This window comes from Sphaerodactylus townsendi, linkage group LG11, assembly GCF_021028975.2.
Source record: "Sphaerodactylus townsendi isolate TG3544 linkage group LG11, MPM_Stown_v2.3, whole genome shotgun sequence".
Taxonomy (NCBI): domain Eukaryota; kingdom Metazoa; phylum Chordata; class Lepidosauria; order Squamata; family Sphaerodactylidae; genus Sphaerodactylus; species Sphaerodactylus townsendi.
This window is the reverse complement of record NC_059435.1, coordinates 60,473,166-60,494,888: the sequence shown is the minus strand read 5'-3', so window position 1 is coordinate 60,494,888 and position 21,723 is coordinate 60,473,166. Positions and strand designations below refer to the sequence as shown.

Sequence of the window (21,723 nt, the reverse complement as noted above, 5' to 3'; positions counted from 1 at the left end):
TGTGCTGTAAAGTTAAAATCCTTAGCACAGGTTAGACTTGGGATATCTTGTCAGCTGCTCAATGTTTATGTTAATATAATTAATTTTAATCTGCCTTTCTAGAGCCAAGACTATCAAGAACACAGTTTGTGTCAATGTGGAGCTGACTGCAGAGCAATGGAAGAAAAAATATGAAAGAGAAAAGGAAAGAAATAAGACCTTACGCAACACCATACAGTGGCTTGAAAATGAGCTCAACAGGTGGCGTAATGGTGAGTTGAATCATTTCTAGTGTCTCTACTGTTTGTTCTTTGTTGCATTGCATACTGATCTTAAATCTAGGTTGTAAAACTGGAAAAATCCGCACTTCCAGCTGAAGAGATGTCTGACATGAAGCTTGTTCGTAGGAATTTGAAGTGTTATTCCAGCCCTTCTAAATAACTTCATCTTAACAGAATACTGCCATTTTTATTCAGTTCTTCATACCTTGACCTGAAAAGGTGTTGCTGAAATGATTAAAACATTGCTTCATAAACTATGTTAGTATCATAGCTGCATTGTAGAATCCACAGATACATTTGTGGGGGCGTGAAATCAGCCAATCTAATGTTGAATCAGTGTGTCAATATGTCTCCAGCAAAAGTGGTAACATTTGTTTTGGAACTGATTGCATTTCAAGGTGAGACTGTACCTGTTGATGAACAGTTTGACAAGGAGAAAGCCAACTTGGAAGCATTTGTGGATAAAGATGTAACCATTACTAATGATACTCCAACTGCTACTATTGGAGTGGTTGGCAGTTTCACTGATGCTGAACGGAGAAAGTGTGAAGAAGAACTTGCTAAATTATACAAACAATTAGATGACAAGGTATGTGTTAGGTTTTAATACACGTTCTTTCTCTTGGAATTGAAAGTGTTAGTGCAATCCACCAGTTTGTGTTCTCATGGTTAACTGAGCATCCCTCCACTGTAAATTGAAAGAATTTATGTTCATTTCAAGTAGCAACTGGAAATTGTGTCTGTTTTTATTAAAATGAGACTAAGGAACATCTGATCATAGGCAGTTTAAGATTGAAGACAGCCATTTTTCAACACCTTGAGTATCTGAAATATCAAAACACATGCTGAAACAACACTTTTAAAGTGACAAACTTAAATTCAGTGACAATGAGTAGAAAAATAGTTTGGTGCATTCTCACGACAAAGTTCATTGTGTTCTGTTTCTTGGTGGCACCATATAACTTTGTTGTATGTCAAACACCATCAGTTGGAAAATTTCAACTGAGATTTAACCAGCCGAAATTTTGGCTTCTTCAGATGTGCCCAGGTTTTGGGTATTCCTGGCCACTTTTTTTAGCTCACTTCCACCTGAATTGCACCTTATTTTGAAAAGTAGTCATCTTCTCAAAAGTGAGTTGCTTTGTGGTAAGAGAGACTGCTATTTAAGGAACTATCCTGTTTTTTCTCAGTGCTACCTAATGTGTCATGTTAATACTTACATGATACTTAGTTATTTCGGATTGTTCCAGATCTCTGAAATCCTAATACCTGAGTTACTAAATGTCCCATTTTGCTGGTTGTACTCACTTGCAATGTGTAATCTGCCTTAAGTGGTCTATAAATAACATAAACAAATAATCAGTTGACTCTTGATCACTGCCTTAATTATGAAGCTGGTCAAACACCTTCTGTTGACCTTGGACATTTTTAATGGACTGTAAAGTATAAATAGATTTTTTTATATGTATGCAGGATGAAGAAATTAATCAGCAGAGCCAGTTGGTTGAGAAACTGAAAACACAGATGTTGGACCAGGAAGAGGTGAGTTTAGTTCCTGGGTGGTGTTTTTTTAACACTTAGTATTATAATTGCCTGTGCAAGTTACTAGACTAGGGGTCCCCGCCTTTTTTGAACCAGTGGGCACTTTTGGAATCCTGACACAGCATGGTGGGTGTAGCCACAAAATTGTTGCTGTAGGAGGCCTAGCCAGTGGCTGCCACATCTTACCCATCAGTCGCACAGTGAAGATCCTTAAGCAGTGATGGCAGCTGCTGCCACAACACTGTTTAAAAAAAATCTGCACAGTCAGTCAAGACTCCATTGGGTAATCAGAAGCCTTGCTGGGAAAAAATCTCTTCTTAGCCACGCCCGCTTTCTAAACACATTTGGCGGACGTTATGGCACCCACGGGCACCTTTAGACATCATTTGCAGTGATGGCTATATAGGAATAATAGTCATATGTGGGATAGGTGGTACAAGTAGGGCTACTGTTGAAGTTCTGTATAACTTCTAGTTCTATCACAGTTTTATTTTTAAAATATTTCAGGAAGGCGAAGTCATATTTCCTAAGAGTTTGCTTAGCATTTCTGTGTAATGCCTTTAGAGTCGCCCTTGAGAGCACAATTGCGGAAACCTAGGAACTTCCTGGAATTTAGATGACATGTCAGTTTCATTGTGAAATCTTTCAGTGATCTGTTAAGTTGCAAGTAGCTGAGCAGTTACCAAAACCTACCTAGGCCCAGTTAGCTAGTCATCAAATAGATAATTAAGAGTATGTTAGAATTCGTTTATTTTGCAAATCTTATCATTTTACACTTGAACTAATAACTTCTCAGAGCACACTATTGACATAACTTCTATGTGTAGCTTCTAGCATCAACTCGGCGGGACCAAGACAATATGCAAGCTGAACTGAATCGCCTCCAGGCTGAAAATGATGCCTCTAAAGAAGAAGTGAAAGAGGTGCTGCAGGCCCTCGAGGAACTTGCCGTCAACTATGACCAGAAGTCCCAGGAAGTGGAGGACAAGGCGAAGGAATACGAGCTGCTTAGTGATGAACTTAATCAGAAATCGGTAGGAATGGAGGGCAAGGAATTCAGCATCTCTAACTTTTTGGTTGGCGGGAATTGCGAACCCAACATAAAATATTTTCTAAAGCTCCTTTTTTAAAGTAGTCCTGATGTATGCTTGTGTAGTCTATGGACACCTGACAACTATGTGCATTCATGAGCCATTTGATAAAGAGTAGCTACGTAAATAAAGATTTTTATTCCAGCTTCTTTTATGGATTTTTAACTAAAATTCCAGCGGCAGGACGTCTTTGGGTTCCGGCTAATTTATTACCACTTTATTCAAAGCTTTTAATCTGAAAAATTCAACCTTCCATTTTTCATGTGTCAATAGTTATGGTGTCTTCTCAATTAACAGATTTTCAAAGACACCTTGAGCACTTTAAGCACTACCTTTTGCTGCCCTGTACTTAGTACTGGATGTTAAGATTACAAAATCTGTATGACTGTCAGGTCCTTTCCTTCTGTGCTCCTGAATGTAGCCAGGTAACCTTTCTGGCATCATCAGTCTCTGATTTCTGTGAAAATCTTTTTCCACTTAATTTCATTTTCCTTTGAGAGGAATGGAATGGAGGTGCAGAAGTGAGAGACTATATTATCAACATTTAAATTGCACCCTCCTTTGTGAGGAGGAGACTAGAAGGCTCGGTAGTAAGATAGTGTAGGGTAGGGATTAAACAGATAAACGATAGTGAGGGTAGATTAAGCTGAAGAAGACTAAAGCCTTATGAGCCCCATGATTGTAGTTCAGAATCAGAGCATCACGTGCACCTGTTGATTTGGCAGGACTTGCAGGTCTCTGAAAGATGATGGAACATTTGGCAGATCTGGTAGTATTTACTTTTTAAACCAAGTCTAGGATGAGTTTTGCATGTTTTTAGTGTAAAACATCCGCATAGTACTTTGAAACGGAGTGGTACTCGGGAACTTCTAAAGTGAAAAGATATTTATTTGTTTTGTTCTCCATACAGGCTCAGGACAGCTTCCCCATTAGTATTACTTAAGCATCGGTTTTATATAAAGGAACTCTAGAACTTGTGGATTAACAGTACCACTGAATTCCAGAAGGCGGCCTGTCCTCCTTTCATACTCAGGGACTGCCCGCACTATCCCACTTCAAATTCTGTTCAGGAGGCCCTTCAGTCTGTGTGTGCATACAGGTAGCATCTGCTGTGCGTTCTTTATCTGACTGTCTTCCTCGCCTTGTTTCAGATTACATTAACCAGTATAGATGCTGAACTTCAGAAACTGAAGGAAATGACCAATCATCAGAAGAAACGGGCCACAGAAATGATGGCCTCTTTGCTGAAAGATCTTGCAGAGATAGGAATTGCCGTTGGGAATAATGACGTGAAGGTGAGTGGAAACTCAAGACGTGGTGCAGAGAACGAATTCACTTGTGTGCTCTTTTTGGGACATTAACATTTGCTGTGTCTCTGTGCTCCTGACACCATTTTGAGGAAAATATTCCTGGACATTAGAAGCACGTGTTAGTTGTGAGACTGCAACTATCTGTATTTTATTAATGAATGATACAGGATAAAACTTTTCCTTTTATTATCTGCAGTGACAATAAAAAGATGTTTCTAGTGGGCTGTATCCAACCATACTTGCACAGAATATAAATAGAAGCTCAATAAAAATATATTTTTTAAAAAAGAATATAAATAGAAGCTGTTGCCTCACGTCAGTAGTCCCTCTGGTCCAGCACAATGGCTAGACAATTCTCCTGTAGGGTGAAACAGAGCATAGAGGCCAGAGCCTTCCTTCAGGTGTTGCTTCCTAGTGTTGGTGTTCAAAGGTTTACTGACTCTGGATGTGAAGGTTCTCTTTTCTCACCATGGCAGGCTGTCATTGATGGATCCTCCTCCCTAGGTCTTTTAAAACTATCTGTGCTTGTGGCCACTTCTGTGTCTGGAACGCTGATCTTCCTGCTTTCTCTTTATTCTGACAGCTCCATTCAACCTCTGGAAAGCTCATTGGGACTTGTACAGAGGGATAGTTGCATGGAGCCTGCAGGGAGGAATGGGAACAGAGTGAAATCTTTCTGTGTCTTCTGCAAATGTATCTCTGCTGCTAAAAGAAAGAAAAAGAAGGGGGGCAATCAATTCTATTCCTCCCCACCCCCCTTATTACAGGGACCAAGTCCATGTGACTTCCTCTGTACAGGTCCCAACACCAGGAATGATCTTGCTGTGGAGCAAGTTGTTGGAACACTAGGAAACTGGACATGCCTTCTGTGCACACAGGCTGCAGTCAGTTACTACTGTTGTTGGTTCCTCTTCACAGTTCTGTGGCACTTGAGTAAATAGGGGGTACATTTTTGTACATGCAAGTAAAGTTACTTTTGCAGTACTGGAAATCTGTAGAATAAAGTTACCTTAACAAACCATGTTAAAACAATAGGGTGCCTAAGCATTGCAGTGGTTTAAAATGTGTGTAGTGTCTCATAGTATGCCAATTGTGAGTGCAACAGTAAATTGATTGGGAGTAATAACACAAGCTGGTGCACTCTAACTGTCATGAATCACTCAATATCGTTTTTTCATTCTTACACATATATTATTAATTATTTTTCAGATATCTGAAAAATAATTAATAATATATGTGTATGAATGAAAAACGATATTGGGTGATTTATGACAGCTGTAGTGTCTCATAGACAAAATAATCATTGTATTATCCATAGTTGTGGTACAAAAAAAATTAAATTCAGAGAGTTCGTAGTTAAACTTTTTCTCAGTCTTTAAAAAGTCTACAAATAGGAAGGAAATGCTTTGAAAGCTGTCTCAAACTGTGGCTCTGATTCTCCCTGTGTGTGTGTGTGTTGCATGATTATTTTCAACATTTTAAAATTTTGGAATTTTCATTGTCAGCAACCTGAAGGAACAGGCATGATAGATGAAGAATTCACAGTTGCAAGACTCTACATCAGTAAAATGAAGTCTGAAGTGAAAACCATGGTCAAGCGATGCAAGCAGTTAGAAAGTACTCAAACGGAAAGCAACAAGAAAATGGAAGAAAATGAAAAAGAGCTAGCAGCCTGCCAGCTTCGTATCTCACAGGTAAATGTGTTGACTTGGTTCTTCTAGTTTGTTGTGTTTGTGTCTTGAGTCCTAAGCTAGCAAAATGTTTGCAAGTAAACAAAATTTTAAGCTAATAATTATTAGAATTTCCTTGAACACAAGCGGTTCATTGCATTTTTTTTCTTAGTGAGCCTAGTGTTCTGTAACTTTTGTGTGGTGGGTGGTTGTTTTTTGACACTTGAAGAAGAAGAAGAGTTGGCTTTATATCCCCCCTTTCTCTCCTATAGGAGACTCGAAGGGGCTTACAAACTCCTTTCCCTTCCCCCCTCACAACAAGTACCCTGTGAGGTAGGTGGGGCTGAGAGCTCAGAAGATCTGTGACTAGCCCAAGGCCACCCAGCTGGCGTGTGTTGAAGTGTACAGGCTAATCTGAATTCCTCAGATAAGCCTCCGCAGCTCAGGCGACAGAGCGGGGAATCAAACCCGGTTCCTCTAGATTAGATACACTAGCTCTTAACCACTACGCCACTGCTGCTCCCATTTAAGCAGCTTTCCCAGCTGAGTTTTTGTGTAGGATGCTTTTACAGTAAACATGGTTTAATGACAGGCATGAATCTTCTTTTTTTCTATGATTTATATATTCGAATTCAAGCGGTGCAGGCTTGCTGTTGTACCAAGCTGACACGAACTCTGTGCAAAGGTAGCAATGATATCAAATGCTGACTACCCCCACTACTGGTAGAAAGCACTGCCTTTAATAACTTGGAGATCCAAACAGAAGCCGGTGCTCACTGACCCACTATTTCTCCAGTGCCTGGCAAGCTTTTCAGAAAGTGGTGGGGCCACTGTTAGGCTGGGCTTGTCATTGGCAGCTCTCATTCAACTGAAAGGGTTTCCATGGCTGTGGCAACAGTTACAGCCATTGCAGGATCAGGAGGACTGATAAGCACTGTGGCGTTCCTTCGCCTGAGTGTGCTTCCATTCCCTTCCAGACCTGACCGACTGCCACTGGGAGCCTTTTTCAATCAGAGACGGAGCTTTGTCCTAACCTTTGATCCCAGGAGTCTAGCTTGCTGCATGAAGGAAGATAACGTTTTCTCCAGACTTGCAGTTGTCCCAGTGAACTAGATCACATTTCCAACCAAAGCACAGATAATCCTAACCTTGACAGAACAATGGCTAAATTCTGAATAGTCCAGCTTCATATATTCTGCTTGGTTGCCATGCAGTTCTTTTGCAAAGCAAGGAGGGAGATGCCGTGTTTGACTCCACCTGTTGCAACATGATTTTGAAGTTGCACTCAGTACCCGCTGTCAAAATTCCATGTTGCCTACGGGCTTTAAAAAGTTGTTGGGGACCTCTTGATATGTGCAGTAGAACAACCTGCATTTGCACAGACTTCTCCTGAGATGCGTTTTGGTCTTGTCATTTGAACTGTCAGCATCTTGTATTCTTGAGCGTAATATCATGTTTTCAATCCAAAAGCACGAGGCCAAGATCAAGTCGCTTACAGAGTATCTTCAGAACGTGGAACAGAAGAAAAGACAGCTTGAAGAGTCTGTGGATTCCCTTAACGATGAGCTCGTCGAGCTTCGAGCACAAAGTATGATTTCCTTATGCACATAACTCCATTTGTAATGTTGAATGTTGTAAGTCTGGAGAAGTTCCAGGTTCCGCGGTCTGCTGTGAAGCTGTTGCCCTTGGGCAGGCCAGTCTCAACCTCTAACAGTAATGTGGGACTGATAATGGCCTACTTCAAGGCTTCAATAGATAATGGCCTACTAACTTCAAGGCTTCAACAGTGATCCTATTACCCACACTGTGAAGTGCTTTTGAATACTCGTTCAAATTGCTTGTACAGTCATGTGGATGCCCAGAAGTAACTGGTTAGTCGCTTTTGGAAACAGGAGACAGGATAAGATTGCTGTGTTCCAACAGGACTGCTAATGATATTCTTTGTGTAAAGCACACTGTATTGGGGGTGGCATGGTACGGCCGTGATGTTGTGTCTTCAAAAGTTCTGTATTTCTTTTTACTCACCAGAAAAAGTCCACGAAATGGAGAAGGAGCACTTGAACAAAGTTCAGACTGCAAATGAAGTCAAGGCACGTAAACTGTGGGCTCTTAGCTGATGGTTCGAAATTAGTTTCAGAAATACAGTGTCTGATTTCAGCGATGTAAAAGTAATCAGAGTATTTGATTCTTTAGCAAGCTGTCGAGCAGCAGATTCAGAGCCACCGCGAGACTCATCAGAAGCAGATCAGCAGCCTGAGAGATGAAGTCGAGGCAAAGGAGAAACTTATCACGGAACTGCAAGAGTAAGCATTTCAAGCTGTTTTACTTTTGTGGACGAAAGTAGCAATTGCTGCATAGAGTTCTAGAGTAGAAGGAGGTATTGAGGGCGATCTAGTCTAAGCCCCCCCACTTTGTTCAGTGCAGGAGATCTTGAGAGCTACAATACCTTCAGTCTCTGTTGTGAAATACCCTCCTACTAGTTCTGTTGCTGAAACATTTCTTCATTGTTTACTTTAACTGTTTCCTTTATACTGGGTAGTAAGACAATGTATATATTTGCAGGAGGATATCACCATCCATTCATGTTTTTCTTAAAAAAATAATTTATTAAAATTATGGGAAAAGAAAAGGAAGTTGATTTAAAGAGGAAAAGATTAGAAAGAAAAGGAAAGCAAAGCAAAGACTAACAAGAACAAAGAAAAGGAGGAGGCTGTTTCTAAGAGCTCCACGGCTCACTCACGTGGCTGATTCTGGATTTTTGAATTTGAAATCCAGACCCTTCCAGTCCACCTGCCAAATTCAAGGTTCTCAGTCCCTGCGGAGGCGAGAGCTAAGAAAAACTTGCTCTACAGCCAGCAAATTAGCCCCTGTCAGCAGTGTGTAGTCTGGGAGCACTCAGAGGCTCAACCAGATTGAAACGCCATTCCGCCGGAAGTCCATCGTCCATTTGTGTTGATTTTGCAAGTGTAGTGAAAAATACTGGAACTAGCGTTACCACTGTAATATTAAAATTAAAAGGTAAAATTTAAATCATTGCAATCGTTCCAAGCCTTTTTCAAAATACGTTTTATTTGAGCCTTCCCAGTTGGCAGTCAGTTATGAAGATTGATTAAGAACATAAGAACTAGCCTGCTGGATCAGACCAGAGTCCATCTAGTCCAGCATTCTGCTACTCGCAGTGGCCCACCAGGTGCCTTTGGGAGCTCACATGCAGGATGTGAAAGCAATGGCCTGCTGCTGCTGCTGCTGCTGCTCCTGAGCACCTGGTCTGCTTAGGCATTTGCAATCTGACATCAAGGAGGATCAAGATTGGTAGCCATAGATTGACTTCTCCTCCATAAATCTGTGAAGGCTCCTTTTTAAGCTATCCAGGTTAGTGGCCATCACCACTCCCTGTGGCAGCATATTACAAACACCAATCACACGCTAAGGTGAAGAAGTGTTTTCTTTTATTAGTCCTAATTCTTCCCCAGCATTTTCAATGAATGCCCCTGGTTCTAGTATTGAGAAAGAAAATTTCTCTCTGTCAACATTTTCTACCCCATGCATAATTTTATAGACTTCAATCATATCCCCTCAGACGTCTCCTCTCAAACTAAAGAGTCCCAGACGCAGCCTCTCCTCATAAGGAAGGTGCTCCAATCCTTCAATCATCTAAGATTTGCCCTTCTCTGCACTTTTTCTATCTCTTCGATATCCTTTTTGAGATGTGGCGACCAGAACTGAACACAGGACTCCAAGTGCGGTCGCACCACTGCTTTATATAAGGGCATGACAATCCTTGCAGTTTTATTATCAACTCCTTTCCTAATTATCCCCAGCATAGAGTTTGCCTTTTTTCACAGCTGCCATGCATTGAGGTGTTATTCCCATGGAACTATCAACTAAAGACGCGTAAATCCCTTTCCTGGTCTGTGACTGATAGCACTGACCCCTGTAGCGTGTATGTGAAGTTTGGATTTTTTGCCCTATGTGCATCGCACATTTAGCTACATTGAACTGCATTTGCCATTTCTGAGCCCACTCACCTAATTTCTCAAGGTCCACTTGGAGAAACAACCATAATCGCTTGTGGTTCTTACCACCCTACATAATTTGGTATCATCTGCAAACTTAGCCACCACACTACCCACCCCTACTTCCAGGTCATTTATGTAGAAAGTAGTAAAAGTAGAAAGTAAAGTAGAAAGCCAGTGTGGTGTAGTGGTTGAGAGCGGTGGACTCTATCTGGAGAACCAGATTTTATTATTTGCTCCTCCGCATGAGCGGCAGATTCCAATCTGATGAACCGGGTTTGTTTCCCCACTCCTCTACATGAAAGTTGCTAGGTGATCTTGGACTAGTTACAGTTCTCTCAGCCCCACCTACCTCACATGGTGTCTGTTGTGGGGAAGGGAAAGGTGATTGTAAGCTGCCCTGAGACTTTTTAAAGGTAAGGAAAAGTGGGATATAAAAACCAATTTCTCTGCTTCAGTCACCTCTATCATAAATCGATGTGGGCCTTTATTCATTTATCTGTATTTAGCATCTCAGAGACTTTGTACAGGTCTGGGAGATTAGCAGTCCACAAAACGGTTCCATCTTCTGTAAAGTTCTTAGGAGTCATAAGGTTTGTCCTAAAAGCTTTGTAAAGCACATGTCTCACTGTCCATTTCCAGGAGTGTGCGACAGTCACCCCTACTGGGAGCTATAACTTGCATCTGTCTGATTCTGCATCCTTTGGGGATTTCCATTACAGTTACTACCACAAATGGAGCCAGGCTAATATTCGCATTTTGGAATTTAGAGTTCCTGTGTCACAAGATGTGGATGTTTTGGCCTTTGTAGAACTCTTCTCTCTTACTAATGGCATCTTTGTTCCTTCATGTGTTCAGTCAAAATCAGAAAATGATGCTTGAGCAGGAGCGACTCCGAATTGAGCACGACAAATTGAAAGCTACCGATCAAGAGAAAAGCAGGAAGCTGCACGAACTTACGTGAGTAGAAGTTGCAGTGAACATAATCTGCAGTTGTGCATGTCTAATAGTGATGCGTGGAAATGATGACTTCCAAAATACTACAGATTTTCCATACCTGTGTATTCTTGGGGGCTTTCTAGAGATTGCTAATTAGGAAACTCAAAGATATTGGGGTCAGCATTTATGTGCTATTGAAATGAAAGTTGTTCTTTAAAGTCCAAATGATAAAAGAGTTCCTTTTGGGTAAATAATGCATTAAAATTGGAATACTGTGCCATGTACTGTCAAATGTCTCTCATTAAATTGGCTGGCATACCTTGAGGGTTGGCATGTGGATGGAGAAAGCTGGCATGTGGATGGATGTAACAGACATGAGCCAACAGTTGAGACCAATTCCAAGGGCTTGTTTCAAATCCATTCCATTATATTAAGAGTACTGGTGTGGTCTGCCTTTTGAAAGATTTGTGCCAAGTTGTTTGATCACCAGCAGTACACAAACAACATCCTTTAAGTCTTTAATAATATTCTGCATAGTCCAGCTTGTTCTATGTAGTTGGAACTGCCTCCAGACGACTCATGATTTTTGAATTTAATAGAGAGGAAAAGGACCACATCAGATATATAGTCCTTATAATAATTGATTTATATAAAAGCGGTTAAGAATGTTTGATTCCTTTCCATACAGTTAACATTTTCTTGGCTCCGTGTCTCTCCTAAAACAATCTTATACTCTTGGGTCTGTGCAAGCTTTTCAGCCATTTACTCAATAATTAAAAGTTCAACCATCTGTTATCTTTGGGCAGCTTGAAAACTTGGACACTTTGTTGAGTTGTCATGGGCGGCCCTAATAAAAGGTGCCACTTAGATTTGTTGGGGTTTTTATTTTGGACCAGCATGGCTGTGACCAAATTTTGTCCACAAATAAGATGATCAATATATTGTCGAAGGCTTTCATGGCCGGAATCACTGGGGTACTGTGTGGTTTCCGGGCTGTATGGCCGTGTTCTAGCAGCATTCTCTCCTGACGTTTCGCCTGCATCTGTGGCTGGCATCTTCAGAGGATCTGATAGTTGGAAAGGAAAGCAAGTGGAGTATATATACCTGTGAGGTCAGTAGGTGAGGGCATCTGAATAGGAGTGGCCTGGCAACTGAGTAACAATGAAGTGTAGCATGTGACTCCTGAAGCATAGCATGGCCACTCCTATCCAGATTCCCTCACCTATTGACCTTCACTCACAGGTATATACTCCACTTGCTTTCCTTTCCAACTATCAGATCCTCTGAAGATGCCAGCCACAGATGCAGGTGAAATGTCAGGAGAGAATGCTGCTAGAACACGGCCATACAGCCCGGAAATGACACAACACCCCAATAAGATGATCCCTCCCTGCTTTTTTATGGTGCTGGGTAATAAACATTTTCCCCCCTCCCTTTGCTGACAATCTCGTTGGCTTCTTAAATCAAATGGTTTGTGATTTGACCAGCTCTTTTCAGGAGTATGAGAACACATGAACATGGTGTATTCCCATCCGACAGAACCAGTCTCATATCAGACATGCCATTTGCTTCTGTTCTTCCCTATGACCCATGGTAGAAGTCCATTTCATCAGTTCATTTCAGCCTAACCTGTCGGGTTGCAACATTTGGGACCACGTCTACTTTGCTTGGATCTATAATGAGATGTAGAGGCAGTTCTTTAAGTTGTCTGGGGTTTTATTATTCATATTCTTTGTGTGTTGCATTATTGTGGACCATTTTGAGCCTCTGATAGCCTCAGTTTCCTCCAAATATGTAAGTCTGAATTTTGTCACTTTAGGGTTATGCAAGATAGGAGAGAACAAGCAAGACAAGACTTGAAAGGTTTGGAAGAGACTGTGGTAAGTAATTTGTGCAGAATAGTTTTTCAAATGGCTTCAGTTTCCCAGTTTAGAATGTTACTAAACTTTGACTTGTGTTATCAGGCCAAAGAACTTCAGACCCTGCACAACCTCAGGAAGCTGTTTGTTCAAGATTTGGCTACCAGAGTTAAGAAGGTAATGTGAAACACAATTGGTTTTATGTCAAAGTCTGTTGCCATTTCTGATTCTGGTTGCTTTGGAAACTAAACGCATCGGTTACTCATCTTCCTTCCTACAGAGTGCCGAGATTGACTCAGATGACACCGGGGGCAGCGCTGCACAAAAGCAAAAGATCTCTTTTCTTGAGAATAATCTTGAACAGCTCACAAAAGTCCACAAACAGGTAACCTTAATTTATTCTTGCATTATTTTAGTTTTGGCCATGGTTGCTTTTGTAGATCCTGGAGTCCTCGAACTTGTGCGCCCCCACAGAAAATTCTCACTTTCATGCTAAGCTATTTTACAGCCCTATCCAGAGGGGCCCGGCAGGCTGAGACAGCACCTCTCTGCCCTCCCCAAAGGGCTTTCCTGCAGCGCGGGAAGCCCAAAAGCATTTTTAAAAAAGGCCTGCAGTTCCTCTACTGAGGAGAGCAGAAGGACTCCACAGAAAATGTTGTGTATCTCTGCCCATGGGTGTGCTGGCACAGGGGGCCCAGCTGGGCAGTGTAGGCCGACTACGGCGAAGCGTCCCGTGCAGCTTTTTGCTTTGGCATGCCTGGGCGATGGTGGTGCCCGGCTGCCAGGGTAAGTACCTCTTCAGCCAGTTCATTAGCCCCTTGGGGTGGCCAGGGACTTGTGCTGGCACTGGGCAGTGCTGGCTCCAGAGCGGATTCACTCTCTCCTGGATTGGGCTGCCACTGAATTATTATGTGTTAATGAGGGAAATTAAAAAAAAACTCTGGTCAATTTTGACACCTGGAATGGCCTTGGTTTGGTTGATGTTTCCCATGGTCCAATTGCAGCGAGTCATTCTTCAAAACCAGGAGACTGATTGCAGAGCAGATGCTGCAGTTTTGTTCCACTCATTTGAGGGAAATGGAAATATAAACGGTCTAGAATGGTTCACCTCCCATTTGAAAGGACAGCTTTTTATTACATTTCAGCCGAACATCACTAGAATTTTTAGGAGATCTTTTTAAAATCAGTTTTATAATTTTAGAGGACAATTTAGATCTCCTACTCTTTAAGTTTGAAAGTATAGTGAACTGTTATTCTCATTATTACCTTTGGTAAATCATATTTTAAAAGCCATTTCTGCTGAACAGCAAAATCAGAGGTTACACAGATGGCTGTTTTCTTGTATGTTAGTTGTGGCTAGATTAGACCCAAGTCTGTTCAATAGAAATCTTTATTTTTAATGTCCCATTACTGCATATGGAGTTCTATATCTATTGGTGGTTCTTATGTTACATTGCTGTATGTTTTGACCTCTTTACCTTTTTGTAATGTTGAATGAATAAGATTCCTTTGACGGTAAAGCCAAATATGTGAGGTTGGTTTTTTCTTCTTCAGCTTGTGCGTGATAATGCAGATCTTCGCTGTGAGCTCCCAAAATTGGAGAAACGGCTTAGAGCTACAGCTGAGAGAGTGAAAGCTTTAGAGTCTGCGCTGAAGGAAGCCAAAGAGAATGCATCTCGTGACCGCAAGCGATATCAGCAAGAAGTTGACCGTATTAAAGAAGCTGTCAGATCGAAGAATATGATCAGAAAAGCACATTCTGCACAGATTGGTAAGTAGAAGGAACGGAGCAGTAATCGCTGCAAGAGCTGTGCGCTTGATGTGGTCAGTTGTTTTAAAGTGGTAGAAGAGGTATCCACAGCTGTAGGTACATTTGTGTAACAATAGCCCAGTTGACCATTTAAATTGGAGAAGTAAATATAGGAGGAATGACTTGGACAGAAGCAGGGGAAGATGGCTAGCTTCCCACTGATTCTCTGCTCCATACACCCATCCCACATTAATAGTTTCCATTAGTACAGTGTTCCAAACCTGTGTATGCTTATGCTTTCGTGCTTGGTCATATTATTTCGTTAGTACTTTGGAAAGAGCAGTTGCAATTTACTGTACCACAATCATCAGTATTCTGTGCATTGTTAAAAACAAAAGTTACCCAGTCTGCATGCTTGGGGAGAAATGTAAACTTCTAAATATGACTTCATTGGACTGTTGGCATGTAGGAAATGTATGTGATGACATAATACGAAACTGAAAACCTAATCCGTCATGGATTAGCTTCTTTTCCAGGCACTTGAAGGTTTTTTTGTTTTTTTTGGAAGGGGGGGGGGTCAGAGCAGGATCATTGCCAGAAAACATCCAGACATGTTAGATTTAACAGTAGTCAAATAGACGACCCATTTCATCCCCACACTTCCAAAGATTCCAAATGTCATATGGGAAAATAAATTACATTGCAGCTCTTGTGTGTCCTGTGTTTTGCTTGGTCTTTAACCCTTGCGCTTCTTCCGTGCAGCTAAGCCCATCCGCCCTGGCCAGCATCCGGCAGCTTCTCCAACTCATCCAAGTGCAATTCGCGGGGGAGGTGCTTTTACACAGAACAGCCAGCCAGTTGCCCTGCGTGGAGGCGGAGGGCGGCAGGATAAAATGTAACATCTACATCACACCAGGTTGGCTTTCAATTAGATACTAAATGTATTCCATCGGAAAATTGTGAAGAAAAGCATTTTCTAGGCAAATGCAGAATCTGAAGTTGCAGCGCTGCTAAGTAGAATTCCCAATAAGCAAGTGGGGTTTGTTGCCATTAAGAGTATCTTCAGTTGCACACAGTATCTGGGTAGAATTTTGACTGGTTGAAAAGTTATCCAACATGGTCTTAATTTGTGCCTCTGATTCACTATTTCAGTGTTCTAGGTATAGATCGGGGGGGGGGGGTGTGTCTGCCCAAATGCAGCTTCCAGTCCTACTTAAATTTGAACTGGGTCCAAAACCTATTTAAGGTGAGAATTTCCAATAAAATATACAAGAGAAAAATAAACATAAAATGATGATTTCTTCAAATTCAGCTACTATCGTGGATTATTTTATTCTATAAAAACAAGCTGATGATCCTTTTCTATAAAACATGGATAACCCAGAAGTATGGAGTGACTTTGGGAGAAGCAGAGTCCAAACTGGATGAATAGAGGTTCACACTTGAGTAGAATTTAAAGATATGGAGCTAAAGTTGTGAGCTAATGTTTAAAATCTAAACAAGGCATTAGTTAAAACTCTGTTGTATGTTTTATCTTAATTATGTACCATATTGTTTCGCTTCTGCTTAGTTCTAACTGTATAGCATAAAGCTTACCCTGCATAGTTAATTAGTGAAGTTTCGGCTCTCTGAGTAAGTTTCTTTGGTTCTTTGCAGATGCTGGAAGGTACATGCAGCATGAAGAAGATTGGTATCGTGCAACGAGAGTCATTCCATGACAGTGATCTCTATATCTGTCTCGTACTGGGGGATTGTAGGATTATTTTGGGGGGAAATTGTATAAATTTATACTGGTCTGTACAGCTGTCCTCATTCTACAGATTCGGCCGATTCCCAATGAAATTATGGAGAAAATTGTCCCTCTTGGAAAATTGACTTGTAACTTTAAAATGTAGCTCTTTCCATTACACAATCCTGTCTTTCACGTCTTAAATTTAGTCCGCACTGTGCCAAGTTGAATGTATGTTAAGCTACATCCTAGTTCCTAGCTTCCTAGCTTAACTTGTGTATATTCTATGGTCTTAGGGAATGTGGAACAATGTTAAAATATGTTTTAATTTTTACCACTTTGAAATAACACTACTTGACCCACTCTTGAATCAGAGCAGCCCTGTACATTAAGCGTACCCACATTGGCTGTATAGAGCGTCAGAATGAAATTATTTGTACAGTGTGCCGTTACTGAGATGTGCTTATGACGACTGCCCTAAGGCACTGAAGTCTCAAACGTAGAACTAAAAACTTCTGTTCTAATCAGGCTGCTCAACAACTATTTGATTAAATCTCTGTTATCAGGGTAATGGAGTTAATACTGTATAGCAAGTAGCAAGTGTAAGTTTACATAGAAAGACTTGGCAATGACTTATTTAATCTATCCTGTTTCCGATCAGACACAGATGAGTGTGATGAGCTGAAAACATTCTGCTTTGTCTTGATGAGCCTGTTGACGGTCACCAGGGTTGGATAAATGGTGTTAGCTGCCGTAGCGTGCAGTTGGAACCCTGTAGACTGCCTCTTGTTTCAGCCGTGGTTTTATTAATTATCTGCACAGCGCAGACGGGGATTTCAGTTTAAGGGAGTGCGAATCACTTGAATGCAAGGAACAAGCTCGATGCAGAAAGGAAAAAAAGTGCTTGAAATGGCCGGAAGTGTTCAGATGGTTGTGGGAGTTGTGCACGCAGACTGTATTGTAACTTATTTGTAAATCTAGAATTCTGTAAATGTTTTTTTTCCAGAGTACTTTGTCAGGCCTTTTTTTATTACCTTTCTCTTTTGCAGTTTTGAAAATGAAAAAAAAAACCTTACCCCTGTAAAAAAGCACTTGTAGCTACATCTCATGAAAGTCAAAGAACGCCCTCGATGGATGTTCCAAAAGGCTTTGGTGGTTCCTTTCTCATAAGGCAATAATTAGGTTGGTAGCAGTCAAGAGAAGGAAGGTTGCAGCAGGGGGGAAATTCGGAGCGATGGCTGTTCTGGAGCAAGTTCATGCCACTTTTCTGTCTTTCTATAGAACATTCACAGGCACTTTCTGTTCATCTGGAGGACTGGGTTTTTTTTACACAAAAATATTTGTATCGTGGAGCTTAGTAATGGAAAACTTGGGTAGTCATTTATTTCCTGTTCCTTATTATTTGTCTCTTTTTAGAAATAATTTGTTTTTAGAGGCTAGGGTTTTTATCAGCCAGGCCCTCACCATTTAGGGATTTTCACATCCTAGGACCTTTTGTTTTTGTGCTTGAATTCACACTCCAAACCCAAAATGAACTATTTCTGGAACTTCCAAGGAGGGTAAAACAAAGGAAGAAAAGGCATTGCAAGTCAAGCTCAGAGCTGCATTTCTCAACTTATTCTGATTTCTGAACAGTAACCATATGTTTCCAGTCCTGATTCAGTTAATGCAGCAAGTCTGGTTTCCTGGCCCTATATTCAAATGAAGCAGGATCTTTTCTCATGGCTGTTATGGTAGTTTCATTCCTGTAAGTTAACGTATCACGGGTTTTGGTGCTGACATGGCTGTGTAATTAAGCGGTTAAATAAACTGTAACTAGCATGTAGCTCAAAATGTACATCCTTTTTATACCTAAGCTTTTTTTTTATTTTAACCTTTTATGAAGTTTACCAAGAACTGCAACTTAGACTGTCAAGAAGAACTCCTATTTTAGTTCTTTGGATCATCTACAATAGGTTGCATGAACAGGATCACTGTTGGTTTTGTAAATTTTAAGATGTCAATCTGCAATAGAATTTTAAGAGCAGCGCTGTTCCAATTTACACTCCTTGGGTTTTTTTTTTAATTATTCCTTTAGGCCATTTTTTAAAAAGTGGCTTAGGGTAAGAATTGAGTGAGATGAAAGAACACTATTTATTAATGGAGATTCAACTAAATTATTTGCTTAACTCTACTGATGTATTTCTTTATGTAACTCTAAATTAGACCTAAAATGACAACAGTCTGCCTTGTGGACGCAGTTGTTTATTCTCAGTACATGAGGATGCATTGCAGAATAAATGGTTTGGAGAAGATGCCATATAGTTTTAACTACTTGCATGCTGTAAATGTTTTTTGTGTTTAAATAAAATCTTGGAATTTCAATGAATTTCATTGAGATCTACAGAATCTTTTAAACCATTTGTTAGCACAATACACACAACCTAATTAACATTTATAGGAAAAATGGCACCAATGTGTTTTGAAGATAGTGTGAGCAATGTTTTGTGGAAATCAGTTCTGAAAAGGGGTATACTCAGTGGGGGGGGGCACCCATGGCCATTTCCACACTTGAAAGAGGACCCCGGGGTGTGTGGGGGGGGGGAGTGGGGGGGGAATGCCTCAGCCTGCAGCAGTGGCATTTCTAAATCACTAAAATGGTGGTGGCATTTGTGGGTCAGACCCACGGACACCCACACTGACAGAAGACTGAGGAACAAAACGAGATGGATTAAGGGTTTTCAGAGGGGTGGGGAAAAGCAGCAAAAATTGCCTCTCTCATATTCTGAGAAAACTTATTTGGTATCCAACTCCTTGTATACATGCACATGTGTGAGCCAGTTAAGCATGTTTGAGACCAAAACATCAAATTTTAATCTTTACAATGTTACCATTATATTGATTTTTTCCCCCTTGATTTACATCATCATTAAACCAGAATAAATCCCAAACCCTTGTTTAAATCAGCCTAAATTCCTTTCTTCAAATAGTTTGGAAGACTAATATATCTTCCATACAAGAGTCCTGATCCGCAGTAGTGACACACTTGTTCAAAGTCTGCTCTCAGGAAAACAACCTTTTATACTAAGAAAACAGTCTGTTCTGAACTTCCACATTGAATGCCATTTATCATTCGCAGCCTCTTGTGTATCTGGTGGTTCCCATTGAAATCTGTCATTTAGAATACATCACCACTAGAGGGTGCCCCAGTCCAATTATATTACAAGTCTTTGACTAAGCTTGCATTTAATGTATAGATATATTTAAATGACAGCATTTTTAAACATGCATTTTATAATGTTCAAATGGCCAGATATTTCAGGGAGCTGTATTTGCGCATTTCAAAAATGCATTTGTAGTTCTCCTTCTAAAGTAACATGGGAAGTGACCTTGCACAGCTAATAGATGTAGAGCAGGAAGTCCCAGAAGACGATCTGGTAAATTTGATGTATCCATTGGACTGTGGTGACATCATCAGGAGAAAAACAAATCACCTATCACTGGAGAGAAGACATGAAGGGATTTTGTAATTTGATTGTTGTTGTCTGGTAACTTAGCACAAGCTTGGACACATTTTCTTTGGGCATCACCCATGTCTACTCAGAAATATTTTTAAAAGTCCCAAGCCAGTGAAAAGTGGATATTTTTTAAAAAAGAAGTAAATTGGAGGCTTCTTTAGCAGTTGAGCTGCTGCTGTTAGATTTTTTAAAAGTTGAAATTAGGATTGAAGCAGAGGAGAGTTTTCATGCTAAAACTGGAAGTGTGGCATCTAAGAAGAGTTTTAAGAGAAATGCAGTACCAGTACCAGTACTCTGTCAGTTGCAGCTCTATCTGTTGGGTTACTCATCAGGGCCTTTAGCAGGTGACTTTACTGTTCAATTGGTCCTGTACGTTTATACAAAATGCCACAGATATTGACGCTGTATATCACAGTTCTTTTAACAACAGCAGCATTTTTGCATGCTTACGCTAGGTTCTTCACTGTACATATTACAACAAAGTCAAGATTTCCACAAATGTTACAAACTATGCGCAATGGGTTTTTGCATTATGGCAAAGGGAATTGTAGGGCTGGTAGTATTTAAAACCAAACCAAGGTAATTGTAACATTTTCTCTGCAGTTGGGTACTTGTGGGTAACATTTTTTTAATGCTGCTTAAAATCATGATCCTGACACTGAATCTGCCCCCTATTCCATGTAGTAGAAACCAGATTCTGCAACTCAATATTGCAAACGGTCTCATTTAAACTTTGCATTGTTCAGTTTACTGCTTAGAGTGCAGAAGTTCTACTCCTGACCATGTTCCCGCTGATCATCTGTTTCTGAAGCCCAGACCTAAGGAGCAGTGCTGGGATTCTTCGGTTATAACCATTAATGTCATATTTTAAACCCAGCATTTGTGTGGAATACACACCGTCCTTATGACTCCTCCCCCTCTCCAAGTGAATAAAAGAATGTAGAAACCTTCCTTATTCATGACCTTGCTTTTCACACCATTCTTTCCCGACTGCTTTTTGAAGTATGCTTTGTCCTGTGAATCTTTTGCCATGGCCTATATTTGGGCTCTAGATGCTGGTGTGCCTTAGAAGAAGATGAGTTGGTTTTTATACCCTTCCTTTCTCTACGCTAAGGAGTCTCAAAATGGCTTACAATTGCCTTCCCTTCCCCTCCTCACAATAAGCACCTTGTGGGGTAATTAGGGCTGAGAGAACTGAGTCACCCAGCCTGAGCTCACCCAGCAGGCTTCATGTAGAGGAGTGGAAAACAAGGCCAATTCTCCAGATTGGAGTCCACTGCTGTTATCCACTGCTTCACACTGCCTCTTAGGAAATATTTTGATATGATCACCAAACCTGGAATTTTAACTCCCTCTCTCCCCACACCCTCCAATTCAGCTGCAAGATATTAAAACTTTTCAATTATTTTCCTTATGTTTCTGCCAGATTGTTAATTGGCACCATTATTTATGAAGCACATATTTGGAGCTTGTCCGAAGTGAGCCTTACGTACTCTTGCGCTAATACGAAAAAATTAGACACCTAAACATACCAATGGATTTCTTCTGTTTGTAAACGTCTCCCTTTATATGAGAGCTCGAGAAGTGCCCAAAGCACACCACAATGTTCTTGTAATTCTCTTACCATCTTGTACATAATAGATGTGACCCAAATAAGCCTTCCAATAAAATGTAGCCTGTGGTATAGGATAAGTGCCGGACTTGAGTCTCAAATCCTAATCTGTTTGTAGTGTTAGTCATGACTTGCATTGCCCAGCATCTGTGCAGCTCAAAAAATGTAGAGAAACATGCCATAAAGATTATTGCTGGTTACAAATTCTTATCCTCTTCTCCAAAAGCCCTCATTTCAGTCATTCAATTCCAATTTATTCATAGCCCATTGGAAAGATCTTCAGTGTACGTGTTCTTACAAGTACTTCAAAGAAGCATCTGGCATGTTTTATTGATCATCCCTTGTTCCTTGGAGTGATCTTTGTAACCATAGAAACCAAAATTTGTGTTTAATGCTGTATCTTTGGGAGACTAAGGCAGTGGAGCAGGTTCTTTAAATTATGGAGGAT

At 40.7% G+C, this 21,723-nt stretch overlaps 1 protein-coding gene across 1 annotated transcript in view; it reads left to right on the top strand.

Annotated features, from left to right (window-relative positions):
• KIF5B (kinesin family member 5B) overlaps positions 1-18,534 on the top strand; it is a 36,943-nt gene extending 18,409 nt beyond the window's left edge. Inside the window, exons 11-26 of the mRNA XM_048510726.1 lie at positions 103-251; positions 659-849; positions 1,734-1,802; positions 2,630-2,836; positions 4,045-4,188; positions 5,709-5,897; positions 7,344-7,461; positions 7,902-7,963; positions 8,067-8,176; positions 10,748-10,849; positions 12,648-12,708; positions 12,793-12,864; positions 12,968-13,072; positions 14,242-14,458; positions 15,200-15,353; positions 16,094-18,534. Of these exons, the coding sequence (XP_048366683.1) occupies positions 103-251; positions 659-849; positions 1,734-1,802; positions 2,630-2,836; positions 4,045-4,188; positions 5,709-5,897; positions 7,344-7,461; positions 7,902-7,963; positions 8,067-8,176; positions 10,748-10,849; positions 12,648-12,708; positions 12,793-12,864; positions 12,968-13,072; positions 14,242-14,458; positions 15,200-15,336 (1,933 nt within the window). The 3' untranslated portion in view covers positions 15,337-15,353; positions 16,094-18,534. The remainder of the gene's footprint in view (positions 1-102; positions 252-658; positions 850-1,733; positions 1,803-2,629; positions 2,837-4,044; positions 4,189-5,708; positions 5,898-7,343; positions 7,462-7,901; positions 7,964-8,066; positions 8,177-10,747; positions 10,850-12,647; positions 12,709-12,792; positions 12,865-12,967; positions 13,073-14,241; positions 14,459-15,199; positions 15,354-16,093) is intronic.
• Positions 18,535-21,723: the final 3,189 nt, after the last annotated feature.